We start from the raw sequence: 16,564 nt of genomic DNA, 5'->3' as shown, positions 1-16,564 counted from the left end.
GTACTATAGCAGTAGTAATGTTATTATCAGTATTATAATAGTAGTAATGTTATTATCAGTAGTAATAATAGTATAGTAGTAGTAGTACTATAGCAGTAGTAATGTTATTATCAGTATTATAATAGTAGTAATGTTATTATCAGTAGTAATAATATCATAATAGTAGTAGTACTATAGCAGTAGTAATGTTATTATCAGTATTATAATAGTAGTAATGTTATTATCAGTAGTAATAATATTACAGTAGTAGTACTATAGCAGTAGTAATGTTATTATCAGTATTATAATAGTAGTAATGTTATTATCAGTAGTAATAATATCATAATAGTAGTAGTACTATAGCAGTAGTAATGTTATTATCAGTAGTAATAATATTATGACTGTAAGTCGCTTTGGATAAAAGCGTCTGCTAAATGGCATATATTATTATTATATTATTATAGTAGTAGTAGTACTATAGCAGTAGTAGTGTTATTATCAGTATTATAATAGTAGTAATGTTATTATCAGTAGTAATAATATTATAGTAGTAGTAGTACTATAGCAGTAGTAGTGTTATTATCAGTAGTAATAGTATTATAATAGTAGTAGTGTTATCAGTAGTAATAGTATTATAATAGTACTAGTACTATAGCAGTAGTAGTGTTATTATCAGTATTATAGTATTATAATAATAATAGTATTATAATAGTGGTAATGTTATTATCAGTATTATAGTATTATAATAGTAATAGTATTATAATAGTGGTAATGTTATTATCAGTATTATAGTATTATAATAGTAATAGTATTATAATAGTAGTAATGTTATTATCAGTAATATAGTATTATAATAGTAATAGTATTATAAAAGTAGTAATGTTATTATCAGTATTATAGTATTATAATAGTAATAGTATTATAATAGTGGTAATGTTATTATCAGTATTATAGTATTATAATAGTACTAGTATTATAATAGTAGTAATGTTATTATCAGTAATATAGTATTATAATAGTACTAGTATTATAGCAGTAGTGTTATTATCAGTATTATAATAGTAGTAATGTTATTATCAGTAATATATTAGTAGTAATGTTATTATCAGTATTATAGTATTGTAGTAGTACTATAATAGTAGTAATGTTATTATCAGTATTATAGTATTATAATAGTAATAGTATTATAATAGTAGTAATGTTATTATCAGTATTATAGTATTATAATAGTAATAGTATTATAATAGTAGTAATGTTATTATCAGTATTATAATAGTAATAGTATTATAATAGTAGTAATGTTATTATCTGTGATATAATAGTAGAACATTTTATTATCAGTATTATAGTACTATAATAGTAGTAATGTTATTATCAGTATTATAGTATTATAACAGTAGTAATGTTATTATCAGTATTATAATAGTAATAGTATTATAATAGTAGTAATGTTATTATCTGTGATATAATAGTAGAACATTTTATTATCAGTATTATAGTACTATAATAGTAGTAATGTTATTATCAGTATTATAGTATTATAATTGTAATAGTATTATAATAGTAGTAATGTTATTATCAGTATTATAGTATTATAATAGTAATAGTATTATAATAGTAGTAATGTTATTATCAGTATTATAGTATTATAATAGTAATAGTATTATAATAGTAGTAATGTTATTATCAGTAATATATTAGTACTGAGGTTTATAGTGTTATTATCATTATTATAGTATTATAATAGTAATAGTATTATAATACTAGTAATGTTATTATCAGGATTATAGTATTATAATAGTAATAGTATTATAATAGTAGTAATGTTATTATCAGTATTATAGTATTATAATAATAATAGTATTATAATAGTAGTAATGTTATTATCAGTATTATAGTATTATAATAGTAATAGTATTATAATAGTAGTAATGTTATTATCAGTATTATAGTATTATAATAGTAATAGTATTATAATAGTAGTAATGTTATTATCAGTATTATAGTATTATAATAGTAGTAATGTTATTATCAGTATTATAGTATTATAATAGTAATAGTATTATAACAGTAGTAATGTTATTATCAGTATTATAGTATTATAATAGTAATAGTATTATAATAGTAGTAATGTTATTATCAGTAATATATTAGTACTGAGGTTTATAGTGTTATTATCAGTATTATAGTATTATAATAGTAATAGTATTATAATAGTGGTAATGTTATTATCAGTATTATAGTATTATAATACTAGTAATGTTATTATCAGTAATATATTAGTAGTGAGGTTTATAGTGTGATTCTCATTGTTTTTTCAGATCATCCCCAACAGTAGCTTATAGAGAGGACGCCATGCACCTGTTTAGACACCCGGTTACTGGAGACCTGCCCTGGCCTGGCATGACCCTGGGACTGACTATACTGGCTACCTGGTACTGGTGTTGACCAGGTAGATATAACCTGTGGCATGACCCTGGGACTGGTGTACTGAAGGTAGATATAACCTTAACCCCTGACCTCTAACCCTGGCATGACCCTGGGACTGGTACTGGTGTACTGAACAGGTAGATATAACCTCTAACCCCTGACCTCTAACCCTGGCTTGACTCTGGGACTGACTATACTGGCTACCTGGTACTGGGGTACTGACCAGGTAGATATAACCTCTAACCCCTGACCTCTAACCCTGGCATGACCCTGGGACTGGTGTACTGACCAGGTAGATATAACCTCTAACCCCTGACCTCTAACCCTGGCATGACCCTGGGACTGGTACTGGTGTACTGACCAGGTAGATATAACCTCTAACCCCTGACCTCTAACCCTGGCTTGACCCTGGGACTGTTACTGGCTACCTGGTACTGGGGTACTGACCAGGTAGATATAATAGTAACCCTAGTATGACCCTGGGATAATACTGGCTAAGGTTATCTGACCCCTGACCTCTAACCCTGGCATGACCCTGGGAGTAATAGTATTTGGAAAGTATTCAAACCCCTGACTTTTTCCACACTTTGTTACGTTACAGCCTTATTCTAAAATGGATTCATTGAATTATTTTCCTCATCAATCTACACACAATACCCCATAATGACATCACAATACCCCATAATGACATCACAATACCCCATAATGACAAAGCGAAAACAGGTTTTACATAAATATTCAGACCCTTTGCTATGAGACTCGAAATTGAGCTCATCCTGTTTCCATTGATAAATCCTTGAGATGTTTCTACAACTTGATTGGAGTCCACCTGTGGTAAATTCAATTGATTGGACATGATTTTGGAAAGGCACACACCTGTCTATATAAGGTCCCACAGTTGACAGTGCATGTCAGAGCAAAATCAAGCCATGAGGTCGAAGGAATTGTCCGTAGAGCTCCGAGACAGGATTGTGACGAGGCACAGATCTCGGGAAAGGTACCAAAACATTTTCTCACCATTGAAGGTCATCAAGAAAACATTGGCCTCCATCATTGTTGTTTGGAACCACCAAGACTCTTCCTAGAGCTGGCCGCCTGGCCAAACTGAGAAAACAGGGGAGATGGGCCTTGGTCAGGGAGGTGACCAAGAACCCGATGGTCACTCTGACAGAGATCCAGAGTTCCTCTGTGGAGATGGGAGAACCTTCCAGAACGACAACCGTCCTGCAGCACTCCACCGATCAGGTAGAGGGGTCAAACGGAAGCACCTCCTCAGTAAAAGTCACATGACAGCTCACAAAAGTTTGCCAAAAGGCACCTAAAGGACTCTGACCCTGAAAAACAAGATTCTCTGGTCTGATGAAACCAAGATTGAACTCGTTGGCCTGAATGCCAAGCGTCACATCTGGAGGACACCTGGCACCGTCCCTACAGTGAAGCATGGTGTTGGTGGCAGCATCATGCTGTGGGGATGTTTTTCAGCAGCAGGGACTGGGAGACTAGTCAGGATCGAGGGAAAGTTGAACGGAGCAAAGTACAGAGACATCCTTGATGAAAACCTGCTCCACCTTCCAACAGGACAACGACCCTAAGCACATAGCCAAGACAACGCAGGAGTGGCTTCGGGACAAGTCTCTGAATGTCCTTGAGTGACCCAGCCAGAGCCCGAACATCTCTGGAGAGACCTGAAAATAGCTGTGCAGCGACGCTCCCCATCCAACCGGACAGCTTTAGAGGATTTGTAGAGAAGAATGGGAGAAACTCCCCAGATACAGGTGTGCCAAGCTGGTAGCATCACACCCATGGAGACTCTAGAGTAGGAGAAACTCCCCAGATACAGGTGTCCCAAGCTTGTAGCATCACACCCAAGGAGACTCTAGAGTAGGAGAAACTCCCAGATACAGGTGTGCCAAGCTTGTAGCATCATACCCATGGAGACTCTTAGGAGAAACTCCCCAGATACAGGTGTGCAGCCTTGTAGCATCATACCCATGGAGACTCATTCTGAAGACTGTAAATGTTTAAATGTAAAGGGTCTGAAGACATCTGAAGACTGTAAATGTAAAGGGTCTGAAGACTGTAAATGTAAAAGGGTCTCTAAATGTAAAGGGTCTGACAAAGGGTGTAAACCCCATAATGACTGATCACAATAAAGGGTCTGAAGACTGTAAATGTAAAGGGTCTACTGTAGTAAAGACAAACTCAAGGGTCTGAAGACAAATGAAAGGGTACCCCAAATGTAAAGGGTCATCCCAAAGGGTCTGAAGACTGTAAATGTAAAGGGTCTGAGACTGTTAAAGGGTCTGAAGTAAAGGGTCTGAAGACTGTAAATGTAAAGGGTGAAGACTACAAAGGGTCTGAAGACTGTAAATGTAAAGGGTCTGAAGACTGTAAATGTAAAGGGTCTGAAGACTGTAAAGGGTCTGAAGACTGGTTAAATTAAAGGGTCTGAAACTATTCTGAAGACAGACCTGAAGACTGTAAATGTAAAGGGTCTGAAGCTGTAAATGTAAAGGGTCTGTAGACTGTAAATGTAAAGGGTCTGAAGACTGTAAAGGGTCTGAATACTGTAAATGTAAAGGGTCTGAAGACTGTAAATGTAAAGGGTCTGAAGACTGTAAATGTAAAGGGTCTGAAGACTGTAAATGTAAAGGGTCTGAAGACTGAAATAAAGGGTCTAAGGTATAAAGGGTCTGAATACTGTTGTAAAGGGTCTGAAGACTGTAAATAAAGGGTCTGAAGACTGTAGAGTAAGACTGGAGAAACTCCCCAGATACAGGTCTGCTGTAAATGTAAAGGGTCTGAAGACTTAAATGTAAAGGGTCAATACCCAAGAAGACTCTAGAGTAAAGGGTCTGAGAAAAAGGGTCTCCCCAGATACAGGTGTCCCAAAGACTGTAAATGTAGCATCATAAAGGAGACTCTAAATGTAAAGGAGAAACTCCCCAGATACAGGTGTGCTGTAAGTAAAGGGTCTTGTAGCATCAAACCCAAGGAGACTGTAAATGTAGGAGAAACTCCCCAGATACAGGTGTGCCTGTAAATGTAAAGGGTCTGAAGACTGTAGTAAAGGGTCTGTATCACACCCAAAGGGTCTGGAGACTCTAGAGTAGGGTCTGAAACTCCCCAGATACAGGTGTGCTGTAAGTAAAGGGTCTGAAGACTTGTAAAGCATCATACCCATGGAGACTCTAGACTGTAGGAGAAACTCCCAGATACAGGTGTGTCCAAAATGTAAAGGGTCTGCTTGTAGCATCAAGACTGTACCCATGGAGACTCTAAAGTAAAGGGTCTGAAGACTCCCAGATACAGGTCTGTAAATGCCTGAAGACTTGTAAAGGGTCATACCCAAGACTGAGACTCTAGACTGTAAATGTAGGAATAGAAACTCCCCAGATACAGGTGTGCCAAATGCTTGTAAATGCATCATACCCAAGGAGACTCTAGATGTAAAGGAGAAACTGTAAAGATACAGGTGTGGGTCTGAAGACTGTAAATGTAAAGGGTCTGAAGACTGTAAATGTAAAGGGTCTGAAGCTCTGTAGCATCAATACCCAAAGGAGACTCTAGAGTAGGAGAAACTCCCCAGATACAGGTGTGCCAAGACTTGTAGCATCAGACCCAAGGAGACTCTAGAGTAGGAGAAACTCCCCAGAAAGGGTCTACAGGTGTGCCTGAAGACTGTAGCTTGTAGCATCACACCCAAGTCTGAAGATGTAAATGTAAAGGGTCTGAGACTCGAGGGTAGGAGAAACTCCCCAGATAAAGGTCTGCTGTAAATGTAAAGGGTCAAGACTTGTAGGGTCTGATCACACCCAAAGGGTCTGACTGTAAATGTAAAGGGTCTGAAGAAAATGTAAAGGGTCTGAAGATAAATGTAAAGGGTCAGGTGTGCTGAAGACTGTAAATGGCTGTAAATGTAGCATCAAATGTAAAGGGTCTGATGGAGACTCTGAAGAGTAGGAGAAACTCCCCTGAGATACAGGTGTGCCAAGACTTGTAGCATCAAGACCCATAAATGAGACTGAAGACTAAATGTAAAGGGTCTGAGACTGAAATGTAAAGGGTCCCTGTAAATGTAAAGGGTCTGAGATACAAGACTGTAAATGTAAAGCCAAGCTTGTAGCATCTGTAAATGTAAAGGGTCTGAGACTCTAAATGAAAGGGTAGACTGAAATGAAACTCCCCAGATACAGACTGTAAATGTAAAGGGTCTGAATGCTGTAAATGTAGCATCAAATGTAAAGGGTCTGAAGAAGACTGAAGACTGTAAAGGGGTCTGAAGACAAAGACTGTAAATCGGGTCTGAAGACAAATGGGGTGCTGTCAACAAATGGTCTGAAGACTGTAAATGTAAAGGGTCTGAATACTGTAAATGTAAAGGGTCTGAAGACTGTAAATGTAAAGGGTCTGAAGACTGTAAATGTAAAGGGTCTGAAGACTGTAAATGTAAAGGGTCTGAAGACTGTAAATGTAAAGGGTCTGAAGACTGTAAATGTAAAGGGTCTGAAGACTGTAAATGTCTGAAAGGGTCTCTGAAGACTGTAAAGGGTCTGAAGACTGTAAATGTAAAGGGTCTGAAGACTGTAAATGTAAAGGGTCTGAAGACTGTAAATGTAAAGGGTCTGAAGACTGTAAATGTAAAGGGTCTGAAGACTAAATGTAAAGGGTCTGAAGACTGTAAAGGGTCTGAATACTGTAAATGTAAAGGGTCTGAAGACTGTAAATGTAAAGGGTCTGAAGACTGAAGACTGTAAATGTAAAGGGTCTGAAGACTGTAAATGTAAAGGGTCTGAAGACTAAATGTAAAGGGTCTGAAGACTGTAAATGTAAAGGGTCTGAAGACTGTAAATGTAAAGGGTCTGAAGACTGTAAATGTAAAGGGTCTGAAGACTGTAAATGTAAAGGGTCTGAATACTGTAAATGTAAAGGGTCTGAATACTGTAAATGTAAAGGGTCTGAAGACTGTAAATGTAAAGGGTCTGAAGACTGTAAATGTAAAGGGTCTGAAGACTGTAAATGTAAAGGGTCTGAAGACTGTAAAGGGTCTGAAGACTGTAAATGTAAAGGGTCTGAAGACTGTAAATGTAAAGGGTCTGAAGACTGTAAATGTAAAGGGTCTGAAGACTGTAAATGTAAAGGGTCTGAATGTAAATGTAAAGGGTCTGAATAAATGTAAAGGGTCTGAAGACTGTAAATGTAAAGGGTCTGAAGACTGTAAATGTAAAGGGTCTGAAGACTGTAAATGTAAAGGGTCTGAAGACTGTAAATGTAAAGGGTCTGAAGACTGTAAATGTAAAGGGTCTGTAGAATGTAAAGGGTCTGAAGACTGTAAATGTAAAGGGTCTGAAGACTGTAAATGTAAAGGGTCTGAAGACTGTAAATGTAAAGGGTCTGAAGACTGTAAATGTAAAGGGTCTGTAAATGGGTCTGAAGACTGTAAATGTAAAGGGTCTGAAGACTGTAAATGTAAAGGGTCTGAATACTGTAAATGTAAAGGGTCTGAAGACTGTAAATGTAAAGGGTCTGAAGACTGTAAATGTAAAGGGTCTGAAGACTGTAAATGTAAAGGGTCTGAAGACTGTAAATGTAAAGGGTCTGAAGACTGTAAATGTAAAGGGTCTGAAGACTGTAAATGTAAAGGGTCTGAAGACTGTAAATGTGTAAAGGGTCTGAAGACTGTAAATGTAAAGGGTCTGAAGACTGTAAATGACTGTGTAAATGTAAAGGGTCTGAAGACTGTAAATGTAAAGGGTCTGAAGACTGTAAATGTAAAGGGTCTGAAGACTGTAAATGTAAAGGGTCTGAAGACTGTAAATGTAAAGGGTCTGAAGACTGTAAATGACTGTAAATGTAAAGGGTCTGAAGTAAATGTAAAGGGTCTGTAAAATGTAAAGGGTCTGAAGACTGTAAATGTAAAGGGTCTGAAATGTAAAGGGTGTAAATGTAAAGGGTCTGAAGACTGTAAATGGGGTCTGAAGACTGTAAAGGGTGTGTAAAGGGTCTGAAGACTGTAAATGGGGTCTGAAGACTGTAAATGTAAAGGGTCTGAAGACTGTAAATGTAAAGGGTCTGAAGACTGTAAATGTAAAGGGTCTGAAGACTGTAAATGTAAAGGTCTGAAGACTGTAAATGTAAAGGGTCTGAAGACTGTCTGAAACTGTAAATGGGTCTGAAGACTGTAAATGTAAAGGGTCTGAATACTGTAAATGTAAAGGGTCTGAAGATAAATGTAAAGGGTCTGAAGACTGTAAATGGGTCTGAAGACTGTAAATGTAAAGGGTCTGAAGACTGTAAATGTAAAGGGTCTGAAGACTGTAAATGTAAAGGGTCTGAAGACTGTAAATGTAAAGGGTCTGAAGACTGTAAATGTAAAGGGTCTGAAGACTGTAAATGTAAAGGGTCTGAAGACTGTAAATGTAAAGGGTCTGAAGACTGTAAATGTAAAGGGTCTGAAGACTGTAAATGTAAAGGGTCTGAAGACTGTAAATGTAAAGGGTCTGAAGACTGTAAGAAAGGGTCTGTAAATGTAAAGGGTCTGAAGACTGTAAATGTAAAGGGTCTGAAGACTGTAAATGTAAAGGGTCTGAAGACTGTAAATGTAAAGGGTCTGAAGACTGTAAATGTAAAGGGTCTGAAGACTGTAAATGTAAAGGTCTGAAGACTGTAAATGTAAAGGGTCTGAAGACTGTAAATGTAAAGGGTCTGAAGACTGTAAATGTAAAGGGTCTGAAGACTGTAAATGTAAAGGGTCTGAAGACTGTAAATGTAAAGGGTCTGAAGACTGTAAATGTAAAGGGTCTGAACTGTACTGTAAATGTAAAGGGTCTGAAGACTGTAAATGTAAAGGGTCTGAAGACTGTAAATGTAAAGGGTCTGAACTGTAAATGTAAAGGGTCTGAAGACTGTAAATGTAAAGGGTCTGAAGACTGTAAATGTAAAGGGTCTGAAGACTGTAAATGTAAACTGTAAAGGGTCTGAATACTGTAAATGTAAAGGGTCTGAAGACTGTAAATGTAAAGGGTCTGAAGACTGTAAATGTAAAGGGTCTGAAGACTGTAAATGTAAAGGGTCTGAAGACTGTAAATGTAAAGGGTCTGAAGACTGTAAATGTAAAGGGTCTGAAGACTGTAAATGTAAAGGGTCTGAAGACTGTAAATGTAAAGGGTCTGAAGACTGTAAATGTAAAGGGTCTGAAGACTGTAAATGTAAAGGGTCTGAATACTGTAAATGTAAAGGGTCTGAAGACTGTAAATCTGTGTAAAGGGTCTGAAGACTGTAAATGTAAAGGGTCTGAAGACTGTAAATGTAAAGGGTCTGAAGACTGTAAATGTAAAGGGTCTGAAGACTGTAAATGTAAAGGGTCTGAAGACTGTACTGTAAATGTAAAGGGTCTGAAGACTGTAAATGTAAAGGGTCTGAATACTGTAAATGTAAAGGGTCTGAAGACTGTAAATGTAAAGGGTCTGAAGACTGTAAATGTAAAGGGTCTGAATACTGTAAATGTAAAGGGTCTGAAGACTGTAAATGTAAAGGGTCTGAAGACTGTAAATGTAAAGGGTCTGAAGACTGTAAATGTAAAGGGTCTGAATACTGTAAATGTAAAGGGTCTGAAGACTGTAAATGTAAATGGTCTGAATTCTGTAAATGTACAGGGTCTGAAGACTGTAAATGTAAAGGGTCTGAACACTGTAAATGTAAAGGGTCTGAATACTGTAAAGGGTCTGAAGACTGTAAAGGGTCTGAAGACTGTAAAGGGTCTGAAGACTGTAAATGTAAAGGGTCTGAAGACTGTAAAGGGTCTGAAGACTGTAAATGTAAAGGGTCTGAAGACTGTAAATGTAAAGGGTCTGAAGACTGTAAATGTAAAGGGTCTGAAGACTGTAAATGTAAAGGGTCTGAAGACTGTAAATGTAAAGGGTCTGAAGACTGTAAATGTAAAGGGTCTGAAGACTGTAAATGTAAAGGGTCTGAAGACTGTAAATGGTCTGAAGACTGTAAATGTAAATGGTCTGAAGACTGTAAATGTAAAGGGTCTGAATACTGTAAATGTAAAGGGTCTGAAGACTGTAAATGTAAAGGGTCTGAAGACTGTAAAGGGTCTGAAGACTGTAAAGGGTCTGAAGACTGTAAAGGGTCTGAATACTGTAAATGTAAAGGGTCTGAATACTGTAAATGTAAAGGGTCTGAAGACTGTAAATGTAAAGGGTCTGAAGACTGTAAAGGGTCTGAAGACTGTAAATGTAAAGGGTCTGAAGACTGTAAAGGGTCTGAATACTGTAAATGTAAAGGGTCTGAAGACTGTAAATGTAAAGGGTCTGAAGACTGTAAATGTAAAGGGTCTGAAGACTGTAAATGTAAAGGGTCTGAAGACTGTAAATGTAAAGGGTCTGAAGACTGTAAATGGTCTGAAGACTGTAAATGTAAATGGTCTGAAGACTGTAAATGTAAAGGGTCTGAATACTGTAAATGTAAAGGGTCTGAAGACTGTAAATGTAAAGGGTCTGAAGACTGTAAAGGGTCTGAAGACTGTAAAGGGTCTGAATACTGTAAATGTAAAGGGTCTGAATACTGTAAATGTAAAGGGTCTGAAGACTGTAAATGTAAAGGGTCTGAAGACTGTAAAGGGTCTGAAGACTGTAAATGTAAAGGGTCTGAAGACTGTAAAGGGTCTGAATACTGTAAATGTAAAGGGTCTGAAGACTGTAAATGTAAAGGGTCTGAAGACTATAAATGTAAAGGGTCTGAAGACTAAATGTAAAGGGTCTGAAGACTGTAAATATAAAGGGTCTGAATACTGCAAATGTAAAGGGTCTGAAGACTGTAAATGTAAAGGGTCTGAAGACTGTAAATGTAAAGGGTCTGAAGACTGTAAATGTAAAGGGTCGAATACTGTAAAGGGTCTGAAGACTGTAAATGTAAAGGGTCTGAAGACTGTAAATGTAAAGGGTCTGAAGACTGTAAATGTAAAGGGTCTGAATACTGTAAATGTAAAGGGTCTGAAGACTGTAAATGTAAAGGGTCTGAAGACTGTAAATGTAAAGGGTCTGAAGACTGTAAATGTAAAGGGTCTGAAGACTGTAAATGTAAAGGGTCTGAATGCTGTAAATGTAAAGGGTCTGAATACTGTAAATGTAAAGGGTCTGAATGCTGTAAATGTAAAGGGTCTGAAGACTGTAAATGTAAAGGGCCTGAAGACTGTAAATGTAAAGGGTCTGAAGACTGTAAATGTAAAGGGTCTGAATACTGTAAAGGGTCTGAAGACTGTAAATGTAAAGGGTCTGAAGACTGTAAATGTAAAGGGTCTGAATACTGTAAATGTAAAGGGTCTGAAGACTGTAAATGTAAAGGGTCTGAAGACTGTAAATGTAAAGGGTCTGAATACTGTAAATGTAAAGGGTCTGAAGACTGTAAATGTAAAGGGTCTGAAGACTGTAAATGTAAAGGGTCTGAAGACTGTAAATGTAAAGGGTCTGAATACTGTAAATGTAAAGGGTCTGAAGACTGTAAATGTAAATGGTCTGAATTCTGTAAATGTAAAGGGTCTGAAGACTGTAAATGTAAAGGGTCTGAAGACTGTAAATGTAAAGGGTCTGAATGCTGTAAATGTAAAGGGTCTGAATACTGTAAATGTAAAGGGTCTGAATGCTGTAAATGTAAAGGGTCTGAAGACTGTAAATGTAAAGGGTCTGAAGACTGTAAATGAAATGTAAAGGGTCTGAAGACTGTAAATGTAAATGGTCTGAATTCTGTAAATGTAAAGGGTCTGAAGACTGTAAATGTAAAGGGTCTGAAGACTGTAAATGTAAAGGGTCTGAATGCTGTAAATGTAAAGGGTCTGAATACTGTAAATGTAAAGGGTCTGAATGCTGTAAATGTAAAGGGTCTGAAGACTGTAAATGTAAAGGGTCTGAAGACTGTAAATGAAATGTAAAGGGTCTGAAGACTGTAAATGTAAAGGGTCTGAAGACTGTACATGTAAAGGGTCTGAATACTGTAAATGTAAAGGTGACGATTGCAAATCATTCTAACCCTGTTTTTGCTTTGTCATTTTTGTGTATTGTGTGTAGATGAGGGGTGAAAAAAACAATTTAATCCATTTTAGAATAAGTCTGAAACGTAACAAAATGTGGACAAAGTCAAGGGGTCGGAATACTTTCTGAATGCACTGTACTAGCTACATGCTACTGGTACACTGACCAGGTAACCTCTAACCCCTGACCTTTAACTCCTAACAGTAAAAACCAACCAACAACGTTCAGTCAAGATCACTTTATTGATAACGTTCTCCTAACGTTTTAACAACGTTCATGTCCAACATTGAAAATCTGCCATCGTTTCAAAACGTTACTCACGCCCCCATAGTCCCAGTAACCAATCAGAGTGAGCGTTAGGCCACTCAGAGTCTCTCCAGCCAAGCAAACCTAGCTGGTCAGACTACAGGGGGCCTGGAGAGGACAGCCCTCTCAAACAGAGGAAAATCAAATAAATCCTTAAATCTTAAGGTTTCAACAAATGTCCAGATTACGTCCAGATCGTCCCATTGGCCAGATTACGTCCAGATCGCCCCATTGGCCAGGAAAAGCCCATGTTAAAAAAAAAAAACAACATTAAACATTCAAAAACCAGCTGGAAAATGTCCTGCAAACATTCAATTAACGTGACAGTAGACACAGTAGACAGACAGTCCAGAGACAGACATCCAGACAAGTTAGTTATAGAAAGAGTCATGTTGTATCTGTCTTGGTCCTGCAGCTATCATGTTGTATCTGTCTTGGTCCTGCAGCTATCATGTTGTATCTGTCTTGGTCCTGCAGCTATCATGTTGTATCTGTCTTGGTCCTGCAGCTATCATGTTGTATCTGTCTTGGTCCTGCAGCTATCACGTTGTATCTGTCTTGGTCCTGCAGCTATCATGTTGTATCTGTCTTGGTCCTGCAGCTATCATGTTGTATCTGTCTTGGTCCTGCAGCTATCACGTTGTATCTGTCTTGGTCCTGCAGCTATCATGTTGTATCTGTCTTGGTCCTGCAGCTATCATGTTGTATCTGTCTTGGTCCTGCAGCTATCACGTTGTATCTGTCTTGGTCCTGCAGCTATCATGTTGTATCTGTCTTGGTCCTGCAGCTATCATGTTGTATCTGTCTTGGTCCTGCAGCTATCATGTTGTATCTGTCTTGGTCCTGCAGCTATCATGTTGTATCTGTCTTGGTCCTGCATCTATCATGTTGTATCTGTCTTGGTCCTGCAGCTATCACGTTGTATCTGTCTTGGTCCTGCAGCTATCATGTTGTATCTGTCTTGGTCCTGCAGCTATCATGTTGTATCTGTCTTGGTCCTGCAGCTATCATGTTGTATCTGTCTTGGTCCTGCAGCTATCACGTTGTATCTGTCTTGGTCCTGCAGCTATCATGTTGTATCTGTCTTGGTCCTGCAGCTATCATGTTGTATCTGTCTTGGTCCTGCAGCTATCATGTTGTATCTGTCTTGGTCCTGCAGCTATCATGTTGTATCTGTCTTGGTCCTGCAGCTATCATGTTGTATCTGTCTTGGTCCTGCAGCTATCACGTTGTATCTGTCTTGGTCCTGCAGCTATCATGTTGTATCTGTCTTGGTCCTGCAGCTATCATGTTGTATCTGTCTTGGTCCTGCAGCTATCATGTTGTATCTGTCTTGGTCCTGCAGCTATCATGTTGTATCTGTCTTGGTCCTGCAGCTATCATGTTGTATCTGTCTTGGTCCTGCAGCTATCATGTTGTATCTGTCTTGGTCCTGCAGCTATCATGTTGTATCTGTCTTGGTCCTGCAGCTATCATGTTGTATCTGTCTTGGTCCTGCAGCTATCATGTTGTATCTGTCTTGGTCCTGCAGCTATCATGTTGTATCTGTCTTGGTCCTGCAGCTATCATGTTGTATCTGTCTTGGTCCTGCAGCTATCATGTTGTATCTGTCTTGGTCCTGCAGCTATCATGTTGTATCTGTCTTGGTCCTGCAGCTATCATGTTGTATCTGTCTTGGTCCTGCAGCTATCATGTTGTATCTGTCTTGGTCCTGCAGCTATCATGTTGTATCTGTCTTGGTCCTGCAGCTATCATGTTGTATCTGTCTTGGTCCTGCAGCTATCACGTTGTATCTGTCTTGGTCCTGCAGCTATCACGTTGTATCTGTCTTGGTCCTGCAGCTATCATGTTGTATCTGTCTTGGTCCTGCAGCTATCATGTTGTATCTGTCTTGGTCCTGCAGCTATCATGTTGTATCTGTCTTGGTCCTGCAGCTATCATGTTGTATCTGTCTTGGTCCTGCAGCTATCATGTTGTATCTGTCTTGGTCCTGCAGCTATCATGTTGTATCTGTCTTGGTCCTGCAGCTATCATGTCTGTCTTGTCCTCAGCTATCACGTCTGTCTTGGTCCTGCAGCTATCATGTTGTATCTGTCTTGGTCCTGCAGCTATCACGTTGTATCAGAGTGAGTCTGTCTTGGTCCTGCAGCTGTCATGTTGTATCTGTCTTGGTCCTGCAGCTATCACGTTGTACCAGAGTGAGTCTGTCTTGGTCCTGCAGCTATCATGTTGTATCTGTCTTGGTCCTGCAGCTATCACGTTGTATCTGTCTTGGTCCTGCAGCTGTCACGTTGTATCTGTCTTGGTCCTGCAGCTATCATGTTGTATCGGTCCTGGTCCTGCAGCTATCATGTTGTATCTGTCTTGGTCCTGCAGCTATCATGTTGTATCTGTCTAGGTCCTGCAGCTATCATGTTGTATCTGTCTTGGTCCTGCAGCTATCATGTTGTATCTGTCTTGGTCCTGCAGCTATCACGTTGTACCAGAGTGAGTCTGTCTTGGTCCTGCAGCTATCATGTTGTATCTGTCTTGGTCCTGCAGCTATCACGTTGTATCTGTCTTGGTCCTGCAGCTGTCACGTTGTATCTGTCTTGGTCCTGCAGCTATCACGTTGCTATCACGTACCAGAGTGAGTCTGTCTTGGTCCTGCAGCTATCACGTTGTATCTGTCTTGGTCCTGCAGCTATCACGTTGTATCTGTCTTGTTCCTGCAGCTGTCACGTTGTATCTGTCCTGGTCCTGCAGCTATCACGTTGTACCAGAGTGAATCATGATCATGAGCAACCAATCAGACACATGATCTAGTCAGAGCAACCAATCAGACACATGATCTAGTCAGAGCAACCAATCAGACACATGATCTAGTCAGAGCAACCAATCAGACACATGATCTGGACAGAGCAACCAATCAGACACATGATCTAGTCAGAGCAACCAATCAGACACATGATCTAGTCAGAGCAACCAATCAGACACATGATCTAGTCAGAGCAACCAATCAGACACATGATCTAGTCAGAGCAACCAATCAGACACATGATCTAGTCAGAGCAACCAATCAGACACATGATCTAGTCAGAGCAACCAATCAGACACATGATCTAGTCAGAGCAACCAATCAGACAAACATAAAAAACAACAACATTCAGTTACATTGTCTGTCTAACTTCCTGCTAGCCGTCCCATTGGTCCAGACATTAGTCAAACCTAGCCGTCCCATTGGTCCATACATTAGTTAATCCTAGCCGACCTCCTTGTTGTCAAGCGACGCTTTCGTCTGTGAGGCTATATACCGCCCCCTCAGTGGTTGATTGGTCAGTTTGGAGAAGGACACGCCCATAGCTCCTGCTGGATTGGATGCTCGACGTGGGGAGGCGTGGCCAGGGGGAAAGTCCCGCCCCTTTGCAGGCCGGGCTGTGTCGTCGTGGCGACCGGCTGGAGCGAGTATCGGAGGGCTGCAGTGATTGGCCCTGCAAGTAGCGATGTCCTCCAATCGCAGGGAACGATGCTAGTGGCGAGCGGTGGACACTTCTTGGTTTGGCATTGACGACTTTAGCCCTGCTCATCTGGCGACCATCACGACCTGGTGACCTGGAGCTCTGAAACAACTAGAGAGTCAGAGAGATAGGGAGCGTTAGACTGAGAGCAAGAGGGCGCGTTAGACTGAGTCAGAAAGAGAGGGAACGTTAGACTGAGTCAGAGAGAGAGGGAGCGTTAGACTGAGTCAGAGAGAGAGGGAGCGTTAGACTGAGTCAGAGAGAGAGCGTTAGAGCTGAGTCAGAGAGAGGGGAGTGTTAGACTGAGTCAGAGAGAGA

The 16,564-nt window shown here is 39.1% G+C and overlaps 2 protein-coding genes across 2 annotated transcripts in view; one reads left to right on the top strand and one right to left on the bottom strand.

The window, feature by feature from the left end:
• Positions 1 to 2,324, top strand: part of LOC127928097 (sodium/glucose cotransporter 5-like) — a 29,914-nt gene extending 27,590 nt beyond the window's left edge. Inside the window, exon 9 of the mRNA XM_052515090.1 lies at positions 2,301 to 2,324. Coding sequence (XP_052371050.1) covers positions 2,301 to 2,324 — 24 coding nt within the window. The remainder of the gene's footprint in view (positions 1 to 2,300) is intronic.
• Positions 2,325 to 13,125: 10,801 nt separating this feature from the next.
• LOC127928096 (protein FAM83G-like) overlaps positions 13,126 to 16,564 on the bottom strand; it is a 34,833-nt gene continuing 31,394 nt past the window's right edge. The window contains exons 7-9 of the mRNA XM_052515089.1: positions 15,375 to 16,357; positions 14,944 to 15,304; positions 13,126 to 14,759 (exon numbers count right to left, since the gene is read on the bottom strand). Of these exons, the coding sequence (XP_052371049.1) occupies positions 16,010 to 16,357 (348 nt within the window). The 3' untranslated portion in view covers positions 13,126 to 14,759; positions 14,944 to 15,304; positions 15,375 to 16,009. The remainder of the gene's footprint in view (positions 14,760 to 14,943; positions 15,305 to 15,374; positions 16,358 to 16,564) is intronic.

Source organism: Oncorhynchus keta, unplaced genomic scaffold (assembly GCF_023373465.1).
Source record: "Oncorhynchus keta strain PuntledgeMale-10-30-2019 unplaced genomic scaffold, Oket_V2 Un_scaffold_21438_pilon_pilon, whole genome shotgun sequence".
NCBI classification, from domain to species: Eukaryota; Metazoa; Chordata; class Actinopteri; order Salmoniformes; family Salmonidae; genus Oncorhynchus; species Oncorhynchus keta.
This window is presented reverse-complemented; position numbering and strand designations above follow the sequence as displayed.